The sequence below is a fragment of the Plectropomus leopardus genome, chromosome 13, assembly GCF_008729295.1.
Source record: "Plectropomus leopardus isolate mb chromosome 13, YSFRI_Pleo_2.0, whole genome shotgun sequence".
In the NCBI taxonomy this organism is placed as follows: domain Eukaryota; kingdom Metazoa; phylum Chordata; class Actinopteri; order Perciformes; family Serranidae; genus Plectropomus; species Plectropomus leopardus.
In genome coordinates, this window is record NC_056475.1 from 10,316,562 (window position 1) to 10,338,068 (window position 21,507).

At 39.1% G+C, this 21,507-nt stretch overlaps 1 protein-coding gene across 2 annotated transcripts in view; it reads left to right on the plus strand.

The window, feature by feature from the left end:
• The first annotated feature begins 7,210 nt into the window (after positions 1-7,210).
• Positions 7,211-21,507, plus strand: part of dbn1 (drebrin 1) — a 113,921-nt gene continuing 99,624 nt past the window's right edge. For both annotated transcript variants that reach the window (XM_042498772.1, XM_042498773.1), the window contains exon 1: positions 7,211-7,343. In XM_042498772.1, coding sequence (XP_042354706.1) covers positions 7,261-7,343 — 83 coding nt within the window. In that variant the 5' untranslated portion in view covers positions 7,211-7,260. The remainder of the gene's footprint in view (positions 7,344-21,507) is intronic.

The following is a 21,507-nucleotide window of genomic DNA, read 5'->3' on the forward strand; positions in this document are numbered from 1 at the left end:
GCTGTTAAACCAGGCTTAACTCTTGAGACCATCTCCGAGGATGTGAGCTTAGAGAGAGAGAGAGATTTTAAGCGTCTGGAGCTTTTATTTGATCTGTCATTCATCGATTTATTGCTGAGAATGCATCAAGAAGTGAAGAAAAACTGAGCAAGAGACTTAAAAGTGTATAAAAAGAGACTGATTTCTATGAAACAAAGGACGATTTAAAGACTGCAGATGGGAAATGGACCTTTTCTTTTTCCTTTTGTTTATTGGTCCATCTGTCCACCTGTCTGCCTCCTCCTCTGGAGACATCCCAGTATAGAGCCTGATCAATAAATTCAATCAATACCCCTCTGCCACGAAGGAGCAGAATGACTTTATAAAAAAGAAAGAAAAAAGTGAGCAGTAGCAGGCAGTAACACCACTTCAAAACCTTTAATTTGCTTCCCGACTGTACAATTTATACACTAAATAAATAAATGCACTCAAAATTAAGCGACAAAGAATCTTAAAATATTTATAATTTAAAAAGTGTGACTTTTGGTTGGAAACAAGAAACAGTCTCCTGTGTTAAAGTCTGACACAGAACGTCATCACGCACATTAACATTTTACTTCTGGTGATTTTATTTAGGCTTCAAAAATCATAAATGTTTTTTTGCCATGGAACTTATTTTCTGCAATAATCCAAAATCCAAGAGCTTTTTGTTGAGTGAACCAGGGACACGCTAATTTCCACATCAGCCTAAAAAAATCTGTCATCCCTGCACCAATTTATGATCTGCTGATGGGTTGCATTGTGGGTAATGTAGGTTTTGATAAGGATGGATGTATTGAGGTCTCTCTCTCACACACACACACACACACACACACACACAGTAATATTAAAATGACAACAGGTTTAAATTGAATATATTACATTTAAATTGAGTTCCATCCTCATTTCTGTGCCCACGTCAACAGAAAAGTTTCTTTGAAATGCTTCATATTAAAAGTAATTTCTTTTCATTTTCAGCAGACTCTGACCTAATTCTGAAGGACTTATAGCGGCTCTTTGAGGCCATTTGGTGGATTAAAGTCACCAATTTTTCTAAGTGTTATTTATTCTTTCCTGAAGCTGGAAGCAGAGTCGGTGTAATCTTCAGCATTCAGCCTCCTGACAGCCTATTTTGCCCAGTCAGAGGCTCCATTAAGAGAAGACAGTTTAATGTCAGCTCACTCTGCAGATCTGGAGCTCATTTAGAGGAGAAAATTTGCACTTTGTGAGTCAGTGTCATCCAGTGCAGCTGCTTTACTTTTTATAGAAAGCAGAAGTCCAGCTGAGAAGTAGATCTCTGCTTGATTATCAATATCATTTATTAGTGACTTTCCAGGTTGTTTTCCACAAGAATAATTAGCACAAGGAGATAGTTATGGTAACTGCAGGCCACCGGACATACACACATACACACATACACACAGCATCTGCAGGAAGCAACGAGGACCTGCAGGGTGAAGAGAATTAATTAATACTAACCCACTTAACAGAAGGGGGGGCTTGTGTATGTGTGTGTGTGTGTTTGCTGGGGGTGGTGGTGTTAGGGCAAAGCCAGCACGTCATCAGATGAGACTGTACGGTGCAGACAGGAAGAGGGAGGGACTGTGTCGGTCATGACATTTCGAGGGCAAAATGTCTGAAATTGTCTCACGTTGCTCCACGTTGACATTTTTTTTGTCTGACTTTGAGAGCGGCCATTTGAAACAACGATAAACATTTGTACCCTCAGACGTGATGAGCTGTGTGACCTTGTGTAATTAGAGTCAAAATCTATGGAAAGACAGGTGTCACCCACGGTGGTACGAATTGAAGCAGACGTGTTCATGCATGTTGAATTTTCCTTATAAAACCAAATGTCAAGTGGTATTTAGGTACAGCTCACATGTATTATTAGTGTTGATGAAGCACAGACTGCAAATAAAACAACAGAATTACTTGAAGACAGCAAGGTGGAAATTCTGTTTGTATTAAATCGGGATGCTCTGTTAATCTGAACTGTGTAGGTGTCCCTTTATATATTGCTAATAAGCATGTGTCCGTCAAGTTATAGTATTTTATTTTTTGGAGGATGTCACATGCTCTAACTTGCAAAGCCTCCGTGTCTGTACACTGTTGTATTAGTATTGATTTCCTAAAGTAGGCTACTATTCTTACATACAATTTTTAGGTACTTGTATTTTAAATAAATATTTCCATTTTCTGCCACTTCAAGCTCACCCCCCCAATATGGTGCCCACTTCCTGTTTAAAAAAAACACCTATTATAGCTCAACAATGCACTTAGATATGTTTCTGAAAACATTTAAGATCAGAAATAGGCAATAAAGTAGCAGAATCTTGCTTTATATTTGCCTAGTTTTAACATTTAATCAGAGTCCGGTCTAAGTTTGAATGTCGGGGACAGGTATCTCTCTTGATCCACTTTGTACTCTTTGTGTCGAAGGTGGCGTTTTCCCGAAAATGAGGAAGTATAGTCTGTAGAAATGGTGAAATTCCACTGGGTGATGTCCTGAGAGACGAGCAGGGAGATCTGGGCGATGGAAAAATGGAGGTAAATTCACACATTCATTTATACATTCTGCAAACATTGTCATGATGCAAAGATGGTTGAAAATCAGCAAAGAATCCCTCAAAGTAAAGTTTTGAATACAGGATTTGTACTTATAACTTATAATTATTTTGTACTTGTAACTGGGTATTGCTATCTTTACTTCAGTAAAAGTAAGCTATCTGATTTTTTTTCTTCCAGATGTTCTTGTTCACTTAAATAATAAAGTGGTTGGCCTATTTTAGGGTACACGATCAGATCAGATCAAGATAGGCTACTCTTTTATTCCCTGCATAGGGAACTTCCCAGCTAGCAGGGAACGTTCCTACAACATTGGCTAACATTATCTACACATCACAATAAAAGAAAACATTTTAATCTAATGTTCAAAGAATGTTTTAAGGGAGTTTATCATTTAAAATAATGTCTAAATTAAGGTTAAATGCTGACTAAGACATAACGTTTTAGCTACAACATTCTGAGGATGTTTTGTTGATGTACAACGTTCCCACAATGTCACATGAGAACAAAGGAAGAACATTTGTAATCTGTAATATGTCAACGGAAAAAGAAAAGAAAACTTTCCTCTAAGGACATTACTAAAACATTGTATTGTACTTTCTCAGAACGTCTTTAGAACCAAACAGTGCTAACTGGTTTTGTCCTGGACTTTGTCCTGCACTTCTACAGAAGACAGACTTAACACCACAACAACACATAAGCCTAGTTTCATGTGTCAATTTGCATACACACATACTATTATAAAATAGATATGCATATTATTAGATCTTTGACACATACACACCCACTGACAATGGCGACCTATGGCACAAACCCCCGTGTCCAACATAAAGCATGAGCATTGTTCCCTAAAGACTAATGTTTTATTCCTGCAAAATGACCTAAACACACTCTGTTTCCGTCCTCTGCTTGGTGAAACGTTTGCAATTATTTATGCCTCCATAATGCACTTTTACTGTGAGAACAGAATGTATATAAATATACAAAGTGCACTGGTGGTGTGAGGGCTGTTTATTTATTTAGAGAGAAAAATCATTACTCACATGGATTATGTGTGAAGCCTGCAGTGCTGAGATATTTTACTCAGATAAAATTATTAATACAACAATGTGAAATACTCTAATAAAAGTCCTGCATTGAAATGGTGGGTAAGTCATTGTTTGTCAAAGATAATAAGGGAAATGTATTTAAAGTGTCTAAAGTACAACTTCTGCTAAATGACCCGAGAGTGTTTACAGATGATAACAAGCCGACTTAGGGACTGTTCATTATTTATGAGAGGTGAGGGGGTGGAGCAAATGGGGGAGGCACTTTAGATACTTTTTTAACACTGAGAAGGGAGGTGTGTTTTTGATTTGGCTTAGGAGAGGGACATTTAACTTTAAATTTTTGCATTTTATTAATATTTTAAATTCTCTCCAAACCTCAAAACCACAAGCGGATTTTAAATGTAGGTTTTCTTTAAAAGTCCTCAAAACCACAGCATTTATCATAGCCTGAATCTGTGAAATATGTTTTTTTATGTTCATGCATTTCCCCCAGTCACTCAGGGAGGTTCAAGGAAAAATATTTGTTGCTCCAGGAAGGGTCATGATAATTAAAAAACATCAACAAAAACCCACAAAGTCACCCCGGCCACCCCTCTACTCCAACAAACTCGCAGTCCCTTAATATAGTGTTATGTAGTTAGTATATAAGATAAATGTAATGGAGTAAAATATTTCCCCCTGAGATGTAGTGGAGTAGAAGTATACACCAGAAAATGAAAATATCTCAAAACTGTACTTAAATGCAGTACTTGAGTAAAGGTACTTTGTTACATTCCACCACTGAACTCCAGAGTTGCTCCTATGATTATTAGTTTATTTCTCAGGAGGAACTCTAATTTAAAAGATAACTTATAAGAATAAAAAGAGCTGTGAGTGACGTCACATGTAATAAATAAACAAAACAAAAGCCTTAAATATGGCAGGGTTGAAATGATGCAAACTGAATGAGTCTCAGCAGCTTCACCTTGTGGAACATTGCTGTTTATGCCAATTAAAGCGCCCACCGGCGCCACCGCCCCTCTCCTCTATTATCCTCCAGCTTCTGTGTTTGAGCTCTGAGAGCAGAGGGGAAGGTATGTGGGCTCAGTGCCAGCCGAGCCTGGGAGAAAAAACACCGAGGCTGCCCATGTGGGGCTCAACCCTCTGAGGCAAGTCAGGTTACCACGGCAACCAACCACTGCGGCCACCAGACGAGGGGAAAACCTCCTTTAAATGTCAACTTTTCCAGGAAATGCGAAGAAAAGGAGCTCATTTTCAGTCCATTGGTTATGAGGGGTTTCTTTTTTTCTTTAAAAAAAAAAAAAAAGCTACAAAAGAGTTTTGAGAGCAATAGTTGGACCATTGGGTCACTGAAATGTTCATTCAATGAACTTTAATCATTATTAATGTTTAACTTTAAATGTCTAAATGTCAACCAAATCACACTCACATTTTTATTGATAATTGGCAATAAAAGCCCTGTTTTCAGATTTTACCTCAGTAAAAGTACAAAAGTATTTGCATCAAATAGTGTGAGTGCAGCATAATAAAATGACAAATTCTAGATTAGACTTATAAAAGTTGAACCAAGTCTGAAGAAATAAAAGCATCAACTGAAAAGCTGAGTCTGAAATGTCCTAAAGTGGCCACCATACATCTCACCATAAGGAAGATAATATCAGAATGAATCAATGAATGAAGCTTCAGGACAAACTTTGCATTTTTTGCTACACTAATGGTAAAGATGGTAAAAATAGCAAATGTCTCTCAGTTGTTTTCTGCTGTATGATGCACAGCCCTGATTCATGTCACATGTAGACAAAATCTTCTCACTCACACTCTTTACGAGAATATTTGTACTCATTAGTGCTCCGGCATAGCCACCATCTGTGAGAACTCTTGCTGGGAAAACTTGTTGGACATCATGATGATGTGTAGCTGCTCCAGGAACTACATCCTAATTGTCATCCTGTCCATCCTGCAGAAACAACGAGCTGCAGCCAGAATCTCCATGCCGTACCGCTCAGATTGAGAAACACCAGGCTGCAGGGAGACCAGCGCAGCAGGAGACACACTGACACATTTCTGCTCCCAGAGGCGGCTGGGGAGCGTCTGTCTGCTGGAGAGAGTTTCTAACTTGTGTGAGAGTAAGAAACTTTCAGATTTGGTTGTGCAATCATGATGTAAGGAAACAATATATGTTTAACAGGATTTTACATATGTTACAGGATTTTATTTTTACTGATCAGCTGACACCTTCATAGGCTGGGATAAGATTTCTTGGTCCACACCTGCGTCTTAAATATATATTTTTTAGGCCTACTGCTGGATTAAAGGGGGATTTCCTCAGCCTCACAGTCAGCCTCCACTTCCCCATCTCCTCTACCATCAGGAAATCTCCAGGTATTGCCATTTTCCATCAGTCCACCAGATGCCCTCAGGCTTTCCCACCAGTCCCATTACCTGACTCTCTCATCCACCTGCTCACCTGTTTCTCATTTCCCAATTCCCCCCTGTAGTATTCATACCAGCCTGCGAGATCGTCAGTGTTGCTTTCGTTGCTTCAAGACACCTGAAAATGAACTCATATTTGTTCTTGCCTGTCTGCACCGGTTTCTCCTCCCATTCCTGTTCACCGGAGGATTCTCTGTTGCCGGTAAGTTTATGCATCTTCACTTTTTCACTGAATCACTGAACTGCATTTGAGTCATTTTCTGTGTTGCCTCATTACTCACCTCCATGACAGTGTCATCCAGGCATGACATACAGTATATCAAGACATTGGGTCATTTAAAGCGGCGATCGTGGGACCAGAACCAGGTATTTTTAGCAAGATGCTGCGCCATTTTCAGCACAGAAATTCTGCCTTTGAGATATGAACAGCATGATAATGCAGTCTCCATCTTACATACACTAATTACACAGTGGAGCTGCAGTGGTTAGACATAGACTTGGCTACTATTTTAACATTTTATCTTTTTTCTTTTTTTCATGAACAAAGTACCAAACATTTCTTTATCTTCTCAAATGTGAGGATTTGCTGCTTTTCTCTGTCTGATGTTACTGTAAAACTGAACATTTGGGGGGTTTTACTTTTATGCAGATGAAACCAACTATTCAAAGACATCATTAGCTTTTGGAAGCTGCGAGGGGCATTTGTTTCACTATTTTGCACATTATATAGACCAAACTATTAGCCTATAATGGCAATTGTGAGGTGCAAGCTTATAATGGGCACTGTCTCTGTTTTCCCTCATAATTAACCACCAAATTACATAATATATTTACAGGAAAGCTTTATTATTAGGAAATTAAATTAAAACATTTCCCCCATAAATGCTTAGACTTCATTTTATTTATTAAAAGGATTTTTTTAATGTGGTAAGATTTTTATTTTGCGTCTATGTGCTAGCAGCTGATGTTTTGTACAGTTTTAGAAGCAGTTCACTCCTCGGCACTAGGACCCATCAGACTGTTCAGCCGGTAATATTCCGGCGCTAGGACACCTCGGACACTGATGGTCTCTTTGTCTCCACCAGTCAGAGCCTCCTCCTCCTCCTCCTCCTCCTCCTCTCTGTCCTCTCCGTGGTCTCATTCCGTGTCTCTCTCCATCAGCAGCGGTCTGGATGCTTGCAGGGACAGAAACATGGCTGTGAATCTCGGCAAGAACAGACTGGCCCTGCTGACCGCCTACCAGGACGTCATTGACGAGACCTCGGACACCGACTGGTGAGTCCCGCGGCCGGCCGGGCATCCCTTCTCTTCTCCCCCCTCTCACTCCATCGCTTCTCTCTCTTGGTTTGGCTCTACTGGCTTCCCTCTGAGGTTTTGTTGTCCGGGCTGCTGCACGCTCAGGATGCGCAGGGCAAGACAGGGGCGCACGGTGCAGCATCATCATCACCACTTTTCCTTTAGTGGTATAAAAAAAACTAGAGACACACAGGCCGTTAGATTAACACTGACAGGACACTTTATCTCCAGCTGAAATTCTTACCAGCTCTTCCTAATTAAGCGCATTACGCAGCTAGGAGAAGGAGGACGCTTTAAAGCAGTGAAAGTGAGAGTTTTGTTTTTCTAAATCAGAGCAGCAGGTTTTTAAGAGTGTGAAGTGAACTGCAGTGCAGAGTCAGGGCAATGTGCGCTGCTGTGCAACAATGTGCGCACTGGACAAATAATTGTGCAAGCGCTCCGCTTTGTTTCCTCTCAGTTTCTCCTCTCAGTCGGGACCAGGTTTACTCGCAGCCAGCTGGAAGCAATTTCAGGCTTTTATGCAACGCGATGCAGAGGTGTGTGTGTGTGCGCGCGCGTGTGCGTGGGGCTTCAGCAGGGGTACACGGGCCTGGTCCAGAGATACTGATGAGCCCCTGCATCCCCAAACGAGGGCGGAGAGAGGAGAGGGGCGAGGCCGGGCGGGTGGGAGGGGGACAGAGGGGAGGGGAGGCTTCCATCATCACCCTTTGTGGCCTTTCCTCACATGGAAATTGTGCAAGAGGTAGCAATAAAAAGGCTGCTGAAATATTGGAGGTAAAAGTGAAATCACTGCTCTGAAACCACATTGTATTAGGATGTCATAGGTCCTCATGAAGCCAGATTTTTAAATGGCCAACAAGTATGATAAGTTTGGAATTGCACAAATGGGAAATGTATTATATTCTCAGCCAAAGTTGGATGATGAAGTTGCAAAAGCAAAAACTGCTTCCTTATTCTCAAATATGGAAATCCATCAATTTTAAATGGAAATTTTAAGATGTTGATAAATGTGCTGTTTGTGCATTGGTAGAAAAACACAACATATATGTGTATTAGAATAGAAGAGAATAGATTTTCTTGTCAACTCACATGGAAATTTGTCTTCGCTTTTTAATACACATAAAAACTTAAAAGACATTCATACACTTACAAAACACCCTTTTCAATAGGTTAAAATACATGAAATAAAAACAATAAATAAGTAATAAATTAGTGTGCCCACAGTTGGGATGAAAATGCTAACAATTAATGCATATTTCAAATAGTCATCATGAGAAAATCACACATTTTTAATAAAGCAATTTTGATTCATTTTATGTTTTTATTTAACCGAAATAATTTACAGTGTTGTAAATAACTACCTTTTTGGCCATATTTTCTTATTTGGCTTTCCGACACAACAGCACCTCTGGAGCGCTGTTTAGCAGCCAACCAGGAAGTGTCAGACTTTCCCACCAGCATGTGAACCCAGAATAGGAATGTTATAGGTGAATTATAAAGTGATGCTAAGGGGGGAAAAATGCCATTAGCTGTAGGAATTTTATTGGACTGTTGACTTGGTTTTGTACAATCATGTCCCTCCTGTTGCACTTCCAGGAGTTACTGAACCAGGTAAAAGATATTTGAGGAGGTAATATTTGACCTTGAGCAGGACTGTAGGTTTAAAGTTAAACTGTAACCTGTTGTCCTTGGCCTTGATAAGCCAAAAGTCACCCACTGTAGCTGTACAAAGAACGAATAAGTAATGCCAAGTTAGGCCAGTAAAGTCAACACTATTCCACCTTTTTTTGGTCACGTGGAAACAAATTGCAAACACTACTCTACACTAGCTACTACTCCACTACCTTTTTTAAGGCAGTATGGTGAACTTGTAAGCAAGTTTTTGCATATGTATAAATCCAGTAGGGACTTAATCATTAATTTTAAGTGGTGTTTATGACCATCTGGTGAATGTAAGTCCAGTATTCACTTTTCTTTTGCTCTTTTGTTGGTCTTTTGTTGGTTTCGTTGGAAATATCTGTCTCTTTAGTGGCTAAAGAGTCTCCTTACTGAGTCTGTCTGTTGTTTGCAGCGAAGCAGGTAGTGTACAGTTGCTTTTTACATCTTTTTCCACTTAAAACGACACTATGAGAGCCATGAGATTGAACTAAAACAATAGAGATTGTAGGCAGTTAATCACAGGCCGCTCACACCAAAAAAGAAAACGGGCATATAGTTCGATTGTGCAAGCATCTTATCATGGCCCATACTTACATTTATTTTAAGGCAGCACCCTCTGGTGGCAGTGGCGTAGTACATAAAGCGCCAAAGCCCGTGTTTTGTTGTATGAAGATGGAAGATCTCTCACGCTGGAGGGGAAGTGATGAGGTTTTTCATATTGTTAAAGATGTGTTTTAAAACTGCAACGGTTAGGAAGGTGATATATGGTGCTTTGCAAGTCAGTGGAAATCAATTTGGTGCTCATTTATGCTCAATGTTACGTACGAACATGGATGGAGCCTTCTATATGTACTCTGCATTCATTTTGTCAGTGTTTGAGCACATTTTCTGAAAGTTTACGGATACTGATGAAACTTAGCAGTATTACCACAGAGCATAAGGGCAATGTAGCATCGTTCAAGCAAGATATGACTATAGGAGATGACAAAGAAATCTAAAAAACGGCTGAACAGAATGACTCGGTAATATGGTAAAAAACATTCTCAGTCCACATGTCGCAACATATTTGAAAGCCTCACAGACTACTGCATCTACAGCGCTGCCTCTGTTAAAAGGTAAATCCCCAGATGTGAACTTCTGGGGATGTTTTGGTCCCCAGATTTTGCTGCAGTTTGAGTGCTCCTGACTTTCATGCTCCTCATTGGAGCTGCGGACATACAGGCAGCGCATAGACAGCGGCACAGAGGAGGAGAGAGGAGAGACCTCCTGCTTGAAAGTGGTGAATATGCAGCTCACAGCAACTTTAAACGATACAGTCTCAGGCTTTTGTTTGATAACTAGTGTCAGCAAAAAATGTTGCACATTTACGACCTGTTGTTAGTGCTATTTATAGGCTTTTACATGAATGCCGCCTTCACACTAAATGTCCTGTGGAGCCCGTTAAACTTTAAAACCCTGTATGGAAAACAAAACGAATCGTTGAATATTTGTATTGAACAGCCAAATGTGACTGACTGACATAATTCTGAGCTGGGTACATGGAAGTATGAAAGCAGTGATGATTGCAATGTTTGAAATGTATGTATCTATTTCAAATATGTTAAGGGAGTATAAATGAGCCCTTATTCATTTAGGTATGAGAGAGCGTTGGCCAAACAATGTGTTGATTCTCACTGTGAAGCTCCGTAATGCCGAGGAGAGCTGCAGATTCAGCTGATAATTGTCTGTAGTTATTCCAGCGGATCCTTAAAATGTCTTAAAAAGCATTACATTAATTTATATAAGAATAAGGCCTTAATTGACATTAAAATGTCTTAAATCAATCTTTAAAAGTCGTAAAAATGTTAAGAAATTTGAAGTGGGATATTATGAGTCTTTTAATTCCAGATTTTGCATTGTTAAATCGCAAACAAATTGATAATGTCTATTTTTTAAAATAACTTACTGAATGCCTCTTGAATTAGCATCATGCAGAACAAGATATGAGAAGATTTTTTTCTTTTTTACCCTCCAGCATTTGATCATCTGACTTTTTAATTTGACCAAAAAGGTCATGCTTTATGTTAAGCAGTTAGGTAAAATTTTTCCTAAACTTCAGTAATGTATGTCTGTGTATATTTTTTTTCTCTTTTTAATTTTGGTAATCGTTAAAATTGGTCTTAACTTTAATTGCAGGTGGCATTAAAAATGTCTTAAAATGACTTAAATCTAACTTTCCTTAAATTGTAGGAATCTGGGTTCCCTTTTGCCTTGTTTTAACATTGTCATCTCACTTATTTGATTAAAACAGATGGCTGCATTGGGTTTAAGTGGTGTCATTGAATTTAAAGTCTGTACACAACAGTAACCGGTAATTTCCAAATCACTGGAGGTTGTGCAGTGTTTCAGCTCAGATTACAGATCCTGTTTTGAGTTGTTTGGAGCTAAACTCTCTCTAGTCACCATCTAAACTATGAAATGTGAACCTGTGCCATCTGTTGCCGGTCATTAGTCTAAATGAGGTCAGATCGACTTGAGAACACACGCACTGCTTCTGCTTTCAGTTAGTAGTTGTCATGTTTTTGGGGGGGAATTCTGGTTTTGGTTCCACATTTTGTTTCTGGTTTGGACAGAGTTTTAAAGTTCATCTAGATACAATGTTTGTCAGAGATGTAGTGATAAAGTCCTGGACTAATTTCTGTCTTTTCCTGAGCATGTTTGTGTTACAACAGTCTGACGCTGAGCTCTCCAGGGATGCAAAGACGTCAGTGTTAACTGCTTGTTAAGCTGTGATCCAGACAGGAAATTATGCTTTTTCCACTCATAAGTCTGACTCTCTGGGCTTTCCTTTAAACTCTGGCATTGTAGTCGTTCTTGTGTCAGTCAGCCTGGCCCATTCATGTGAGTGACAGCTGTCAACAATCAAGCCAAAGGTTAATGTCTTTCTCCTCTCAAATGTTTGCTTATTCTGAGGGATGATCTGCTGGAGCAGAGGGATGATGCAGAGGGCCTCAGGCCTGCCCCCATTTTTCACACTTGATGAGATTTGAACAAAGGCAGAGACTTCCAAACACGACTGACCCCAAACAACACGGGACACCCACCCCCCCCAAAAAAAACAACACCCTCCACCCCCCTCTGTTCTAATAATCATACAATCGAAGATCTTCGAAAGCTAAATAGGTAGTGTTGTAGTCTGGTGCCTTGTTTCTGATTTGATTCAGCGGCTCAAATTGGTCTTGTGTTGTGCACATTTACCAAAAAACAATCAACCAATACAGCTGCTTAAGTAGCATAAATAATTACCTTTCACAATCAGTAGCGAGCTACATCCATGAAGAATAGTGACGGGTAAATGATGATGAAAATGGTGTCAAAAAGTGTTTACAACCAACGTGAAAAACAGTAAACGCGCCTTGCAGCATCCATTATGGGATAGCATGCACTAATGATTGGTGAGAGTGAAACAAAATACCATCCCCCATGATTAGTCGATTAATCGATTAGTTGATAGATGGGCAACAACATTTTTTTGATAATCAATTCATTGTATTTGCAAGCTATTTAAAAGCAAAAATGCCAAGCAATGTTACCAGCCTCTCAAATGTCAGTTCAGTCATCAGGCTGCTGCAGTAGTTGATGAAAAGAAAAGTAATTTATTCTTTTTTAAACCAAAATAAGCCAAATATTTTTAGCTTTGTTTGCATATAGCTGACTATTTGTCTTTAATTATAGTTAATTAAATATTTCTTGGGTGTGGACTGTTGGTTGTCTTGTGATGGGCGTTTTAGCTCTGATTTCTGGCCGTTTATTGACCAAACAACTAGTTGATCAATGGAGAAAATGATGAAAACCAGAACTACAAATCCACAGATAAACTTAATTATTCCTTAAATATTAAATACATTGAAGGACCTCTCAGTTTAAGACGTAATTTCTATTAGGCTTGTAATGACTTTTTTCCCCCTTCATCTTCCACATGTTCTTTTGCATCTTTATTTCCTGCTACGTGTTTATCTTGTTCAGGGTTTATTTGTCCTGCTCTCTTTGTGACAGCGGTGGAGTCGACCAGGAAGGTTTTTTTCCCAAACCACAAAGCTGCAGAGCTTTATTCATTAATTACATGACACCCTCACATAATGCGTGTCTCTGTGAACAGGCCTTATCTCTGCCTCGCTCACTCACACATCCTGCAGCTTGTTACTCAAAGCTTGAGCCCTGTCTGACTCTCTTTATCGCCTGTGGACGACATGGACATGGCTGCCTCAACCAGCTCCGTCCTCAGAACGCCATCAGCTGCGAGTGGTTGAGAGCAGAAACAAGAGGAATCCAGATGAGGGATGAGTCGGCTGTGTCCTCTTGTATTTAGCCAGAGAAAAGGGTGACACTCTGTCTCCGCTCATAACAGGGAAAATGAGACAAGGACTCCATTACAATTAGACTTGTTTTTACTCATCATTTAATGGAGGAAGGTTGTTTGAACTTATGAAGACCTAAAAACACTCCTCACAGTGCAGCAGCATCGCTTTATGGATGACAGTGTTGGTCAGTCCACTACTTCAGTCTAGACAAAAATATCTCAACATTATTGGATGGATTGAATTTTTGTGCAGACATTGATGATTACTAGAAATGTAATCCCAATGACTTTGGTGATCCTCTAATTTTGCTGTAGTGCCACGATGAGGTTGATTTTTGTGGTTACGTGTGAAATGTCTCAACAGCTATTGGATAGATTACCATGAAATTTGGTTCACACATTCATGTTCCCCTCAGGATGATATGTAATAACTCAGAAGATCCCTTAACTTTTTATCCAGCACCATCATCATCAACCGTGTCATTAGTCTAATACTTCCATTTATGTCCAAAAATCTGCAAAAGGAAAGACATTTCCAGTCAAAGAGCCTCTGGCATAGCTGCAGACTCTTCTATTAATTATTATATGAGGGATAATCAGTCCATTTGCATTTTCTCTTCACTTTCTAAAAGTATGAAAACTTTCCTAAGTGCAAGTCATACTGCACTTTTTGAATCCACTTAGCTGCAAGGGTTTGTGTGGACTGTGTATCCACAAGCAGGCCAAAATTGAGTTGTTAACCGAATTTACATTCAGCCAGTTTTAGAACATGTCCAATGCTTAGCTGTGCTCATTTCAAGGGGACCTTATTTACCTTTTTTTTTTTGATTTTATATCGTGAGGTTAACAGTGTCATGTGGAGGCAGGAAGCATTTAGATCTCGACATTTGGTTGCATAGGCGTTAGGCATGGGACAAATTTCATGTCACGATTAATTTGTCCACTAAAGTTGTGAATGATATGAATAAATCACCATTTTTGATCTTTGCCACCATCTTAAATATAAGAAAGCTTGGAGGGACAGACTGCACTGAGAAAATGTGGAGCGGTTTACCTGCAACATTTTGTAGACTTTAGGTCCAACTCTTTAAAGTTGGAGATTCAAATCATCAGTCAGAGACCCCTTAATCGACTGAGATTACTTCAAGTCGAGCAGTCTTTTTTTTTTTTTTTGCCATCCAGCATGCTGTGTAGTGTGCTTCTTAGGACATTTTGGTCCCCAGATTTTGCTGTGAAGTGAACTCTCTCACTATCACACTACTCTTTGATACAGAGCTGCGGACATGCAGGCAGTGAGTGACACAGAGGAGATATTTTGCATGGCGGGAGAGAGAGAGTCTGCTCTTCTGCTTAGAAGTGGTGAGATTACAGCTCACAGCAAGTTAATATGATAAAGTCTCAGGCTTTTCTGTGCTATCTAGTGTTGGCAAAAACTGTTGTTGCACATTTGTGATCTGTTGTTAGTGTCGTTAGCTTGTTTAATATATGACATGAATGCCGCTTTCACACTGAGATGAGCCCTATTCAAACTTAATATAGAAACAAAATGAATTGTTGAAACATTCATATTAAACTGCCAAATCTGATTCGACTGACATAATTCTGAATCTGGTAGTAGATTTGCATATTATTATTATTTTTTGATTTTGTCATTTTCATGTGTGCTTCTACATTAAGTAAGACAGCGATCAGCCGGGGCAGCTGTTTGGTCCCCTGATGGAGATATGCGCTCCACAAAGTTAACTTTTCTGCTTAAGAGTATTTTTTTTATCGCAATCCGCAATACTATCAAATATATCTAATACGTCTAAAATTTAAAGACTGCTGATCAGTCATTACTGTGCAGTGATGTACATATTCAAAATATAAAGGCATAGCACAGCAGATATTTTTTGCCAAGCTTCTTTTAAATGGATACGTTTTAGCTGTTTTCATTCTCTGCCTCAGAACTGTGAGGCAGAGAATGAAACAGATAGAAAAGAGGCTCGGCAGCTGCTGTCTGTGTTTTTACATCAGTGCTGCTGTGCTCAAAGTCAAAATGTTAGTTGGGTAGATACAGGAGGTGTAATAAGAGGGGATTGACTTCTACAACATGTTATTATTGTTTCTCCCAGTGCCTGAAGGAAGAAGAAAAGAGCGTGAGCTCTTGAACCACAAATATCAGACTGTAGTTAAGGTGATGCCGTTAAAAAAAAGATAAAAAAAGGGGGCAGTGAATCAGGGTTATCCAATATCAAACAATCTGCAGACGTTCAGGAATGCTGAGCACTCTGTGGCTGCTGATTGGCCCGAGGCTGCTGTGATATGACCCTTTGACCCCCTCCAGCTGTTTGAGGAAGCCATTACCTGACGAGTCACCTCTGCCAGGCTGACAAAAGTAGAAAAGTGGTGGTAAGAGGAGCCGAGCAGCAAGGTCGGCGATCTCTGAGTCATGTTTCATTAATTGAAGCCTTCAGACAAAGAACTGTCAAGTCTGACGCATGTTGGTTTTATGAACCGGTTCTCCTCGCTTACATTTTTCTACCTTGCTTGTCATTTTTAATGCAGTTTCTTTATTCACCCCAGGGAAGGCTTTTTGCTCACACCTCTGGAGTCAAGGTCGGTCATTCATTGTAGCTCTGAAGAGCTGTGTGAGGTCAAAGGAAAAACAAAACTGCTGGGAAAAAAAAACAGCTACAGGCCATGTTCTTTGGGACTCTGGGCTCACAGTGTTCTTTGGTGGTAGATTTACTCAGAAACAAAAATAAAACACACAAAAAATGTGAATAAATAAGTGTGGAAATGTACTAAATGCAGATGCTTCAAAAGGGCTTGTTTTTCAGAGGTACAGGGTAAAAGTTAGGGGTTGGCAGATTTATTGCCTTGCCGATTATTGGGTGTGATATTTGGCATTTAGCCCATTGTCTATTTAATGATTGCCAATTAAATTAATTAATTAAAAAGTGCAAAGAAAGTTTCAGCATGGGATGAACTTTTACCGTGTAAAAGTTTTTAGTTTTTATTTTTTAAATTTTTTATTTAAATTTTCACTTTACTTTTTTAAAAAAAAGTTGCAAGGAACTTGCTGTGATTGATGGTAATAGTCTCATTTTTAATTAATATTTGCTAAAGGCATTTAAGCAAAGTTTTGTGTTGGAGTTTGTTATATTCCAAATTCTAAATATTGAGAGAAAGATTTTCATTTTTATTGTAAATGCATATTGGTTCCAAATATCGGCCCTGATTATCGGTCGACCCCTGATAAAAATCATTCATCATTTCGAGTTGCTTGCTCATACTTGATGTAAATGTCACATAGTAAAGTCTTCCCAGCTGGATACGCAGAGAAACTCTCATCTCAGCTGGCGTCATTGATTATTAGTAGACTTGTTGGTGCCAGCGAGAGACAAAGCGAATCACTAATGGATCCTCTGAGAGAAAACACTCAAACAGACGAAGACGTTTTAAAATTGGCTTCATATTTCGAACAACAGATCCTCCATCAGTGCGTTAGGAAGCAAACAGGAAGAGAGTCCAGGCTGACACGTCCAGATTTGACCTTTAGCCTCTTGTCCTGATCGAGGACACAGCCAGAAGCCCCCAACTTCTTCTGCTTCTTTTTCCTGCTCCATTTTCTCTGCAGGTACTCCAGTGTAAAGTTTTAAACTGTTTTGAACACAGCTAGAGACATGTTTTTTTTTTTTTTTTTGCCCGGTGCACTGACAGGTCCCTCTGCCCCTCCTGCACCCTCCTCAGATTAATATAGAACAAGGTCAGTAGTGCAACATGCAAAACAGGCTCTTACCTTCATCATGTCTTTTCTGTGAAACACAGTTGGACATACTCTCCCTGGATAATTTTCTTTTCATTTATAGCTTCTTCACCTGCATATATTTAGTCAGGTACAGATGGTTGAGGGCCAGTTTTATTGCTTTTTTTGTTTGTGAGTTTTCAATGGGTCAATGTTCAATCAAAAACATCCATGCTACGTTTTTTGGAAAGTGAATTATGAGCATACAGACACAGAGAAGTAATCGATCGGGATCTATTGTTTTTTGCATAGAAAAGGAGATCTGATTTTCCTCATTGTATTGATAGTTTTTTCTTCTTCCCTCCCCTTTCTCTTCTTCCTCATCCTCCATCCCTCACCTCCTTCTTCTCTGCTGGCTGCTCCATAATGGGGTCGTAACCTTCAGAAAATGTCTCAGAGAAATGTCAGATTGCAGGTCGGACAGCGGTGTGTCAGGCTGAGGTCAGCGTCATGATGAGGAATCAGGAGGGTGACGTTATGCTGCAGTCCAGACGATGAAACCAGCTAATCAAAGCCAGACACGCCTCAGGCGTTACAGGAAAAGTACTTAGTCTGACGTTTCCCTCAGCACTTTTCTTATGGAGGGAAAAGTAACAGAAGTTACATCGAAAAATGCAGTATTGTTTGCTGTCGTTTGGTGTCTACACCGAGCTGTGAAGTAACATTTATGGATGGCGGGTTTTCAGAACAGGTCACTATACGTTAAAGATTAAATGCTGTTTCTGGACAGAGACAGAGTTGTGTTCAGAAAAAAATAGGAATGAATAATAGACAAAACTGAAGCTATAGATGGTGCGTTGTAGCACACTGACCGTGTTATCTGTTTCAGTATGGCGATTTTTTTTATCATTTCACATAAATCTAGGCTAAATATAATTGTTTAAGATCACTAATTATTCATTAAACATGCTCTCGCCACATGCAGACCCAAAATAAACAGGCCTGCGACTATCTAAACAAACTGGTGTGGGTGTTTGGTTACATTCTCGACCTACAGATTCATTAAAGCATCCTTCTGCTGCTGTTTCAAGTGCAGAGGGTGTTGTTTTGACCTCATGACACGTTCTAGCTGAGATGAAGAATTCAATGTCAGAATGACTCGTCCCAGGTGGACTCGCTGTTACCTCCCCCTGAAGAAACTTATAACGAAGGTTTTGAGCTCTGTACAGATACTCTATACAGCTGGATTGAAAATGAATATTAATTCCACAGCCTGTTCATTTTTCATAATTTTAAACTCATTTGAGTGTTTCACATAATCAGGTTTACATCTGGAAGAAACCAGGGAGGATCAGCACTCTAATTACACTTGGCTCTGATGTCAGTGGTGAATTTATTTTGATGTTTTCAAATAGCTGTTCCTCTAAGGAGAAGAAGATAAGATGTATTGCAGTCTGTCATGGTGAAACTGAAGGTCAGTATCAGTACCTCTCAGCTGATCTTATCTTCTCCCCGACTCCCCGAGCTTCATCCAGCCTTGCATGCATGCATGTCCTAGACAATTCATACGCTCTGAATTATGCAAGAAAAATCCTTTTAACATTCGCAAAACTACATATTTTTAAAATATTGTTTGCGTCCATTTTTGCTAAGTCACCCTCTTCTCGTTCTTGATCTCTGCTGATTTATTGCTGTTTCTTGCCATGTTACTTCCAACAGCTGTCTAATATTCACCCTATAGCACTTCTCGTGGCCAAAAACTTATTTAGGGCTCCGAATGATGGTAAATTTAAATAGCCATCAATCTATTCATATTTAAAAATGCTCATCCATTACCCTAAGCCCAAAAATAGCATCTTAAAATGGTTTGTTTTGCCAGACCAACAGTCCAAAGAGATTTAGTTTACATGTACAAACAAAGAATTGTAGCTGTAAATGCTGTAATTGCAGGGACTGGAATCAGTGTATGTTTTGGTTTTTAGCTTGATAAATGATTTATCTTTAAATTTTACTTTTTTGTTGCCAGACTGATCAGTGAATCATTTTAGCGCTAATTGTGAGGTTAAAAGCAAAGCAGCCATCAGGAGGACAGAGGTCATGCTGCCTGTTACAGGAGATGTTTCAGATGAAAGTGATTGTCATAATTATGATTTCAGTGGAAACCAACAGATTCTTAAATGAGTTAATCTGTTTGTGTTTTCTTTTGTGGGAAAGCAGAGGAAGATGACACAAACTGTGGGGCTGAAGGGGGAAAAGGTACATATTGTTTGTGATATTTGAACACAAGAGTCGATCGAGGTAAATGTCACTCAACAAGGAAAATCTATAATAGCCAGTTGAGCTGAAAGCCACCGCTGCTGTTAAATGAACAGTCCACTTAATAAAAACCGTTGAGTCAGTGAAGAGAAATGAAACACTGTCAGGCCGAGTGTCAGGCTGTCATTTTGCTGCTACTGCTGTCAAAGGTTTGGAGTTCAACAAGGGAGCTGCAGTCTGTAACCACGAAGCTTTCTCTGATTTTTCTCCTCTTGTGTGTGTGTGTGTGTGTGAATCATTTGCACTCTGCCCTCGCAGTTTCATAGCAGGAGGGAGGAAAAAGATTAAATTGGCCAGAAAAGAGAAGTCAGTCATCTCTTATTTTTAGTCTTGCTTTCACACATTTAAATTTACAACCAGAGTTTCATAACTCATCCCATTTTTTTGCAGAAAAGAAAGCAGTCAAAAATAAGTGATTCTTCATTTTACTCTATATGTTGATACATCTCAAAGCTTTTAACATGCTGTATTTAAACATCCAAACAACATCATTTAGCCCATTTTTTTCTACGGTTTTGTCCATGCAGTTTTGAAAAAAGGAAGGGTGAAACAATATAAAAATCATGTGATTAACAGGAAAAACAAATCAACAAAGATGGCTATTGGCTGGCTCTATGGACAGAAAAGAGGGGCAAGCTGTTCCTTTTAACACAGGTGGTTTTTTTTGGCTATCGTAGGCTGTTGAAGCTCCTATTGGCTCAAGTGAGGCGTCAGTAGAAAGGTCAGAGATCAGCCGCCATTCTGATATCTTGTTATCGATATATAATGCAAACTAGAGATGTATAGTGGACAATACGAGGAGAAATTATAACATTTGAAATTATCGGCACTCAGTGGATATCTATGAATGTAATAATGCATTTTGACTAAATATTTAATTTGATCGTTGGACCTTTGTGAATGTTTGAACTGTTTTTGTTGGACTTTTATTGATCTGTGGATTATGATGAGGCTTCATAGCTGAGTCATAGCTATTTGTTTGTTTGTTGGTTGTCGAACAGATCAGTTTATTGTACCCGCTGTAACTGTCGTATCTTTCAGTGGTCTGCATCATTTGAACTGTAAGGATCGTAGCTTTCTAATGATATGTCATATAGGTAAATCATGTAAACACAGCAGCTGTTTACACATCATAATTATTCAAATAACCTTATGACAGCCTGCTGGTACATTTCTCTCAAAAATGTGAATGTTACCAGTCAAATTGTTTTTCTTAGATGTGGTCAGTCAGTTATTTCATCTGAGCAGATTTTTTGAAGTAAGTTTAGTTACTCCAGAACTAAATGAAAGCTCAAATTTAACCTTGAATGTGTTCAAAGTGTTGTTTAACCCTTTGAAGAAGAAATTATGAAAAAGTACAAGAAAATTACCTGAAAAATTAGAAATAGAGAGATTTAAAAAAGAAAAAAGGAAATTACCTGGGAAAAGTGCTTAAAATTATAATAATCCAAAATATATAATTATCACAGTTAGCTATAAATCTAGTTTTGTGAATTTGTGAAACATTTCTTGCTGCTCATTGCCTTTCTCCCCCATGTTTTAAAAGAAATCACACCAATTTGTCCAGGGTTCAAAGGTTTACATACTTGTGAAAGATGTCTGAAAGCAGCACAAGAAAAGTGATGTCACTCCAGGTTTTAAAGGGCTAACTGCTGATTAAAATACACACTCACAGACAGCCAAACATAGACAGAAAATTATAATACTTTTCTCCTGACCTCCGTTTTAGCAAACAAAACATCTAATGCAGCCAATCAGATACTGACTGTGCCGACCATCCAGCAAATGTTTAGATGATTGCCTGACCGTCCGCCTGTTCAAACACCCAAACCTCGTCAGAATTTATTATATAAAAATAGATGTTGCAGATGATTAAGCCAGGTGTGATTCTGCAGCCGTTCACTCCTCCAGTCTGTTGATTTTAGTGGCCAGTTTTTTTCAGTGTGAAAATCACAAATGGTGTCAATCACGCATTGTAGAGCCTTAAAATGATGATATGTGTCTTATTCATTCACAGTTCACAGTAGAAAATAGATTGTCTTTGCGAGGTGAAGAAAAGCTGTGATTACAAGTGTTTTTTTTAGGTGGTTTAAATGATT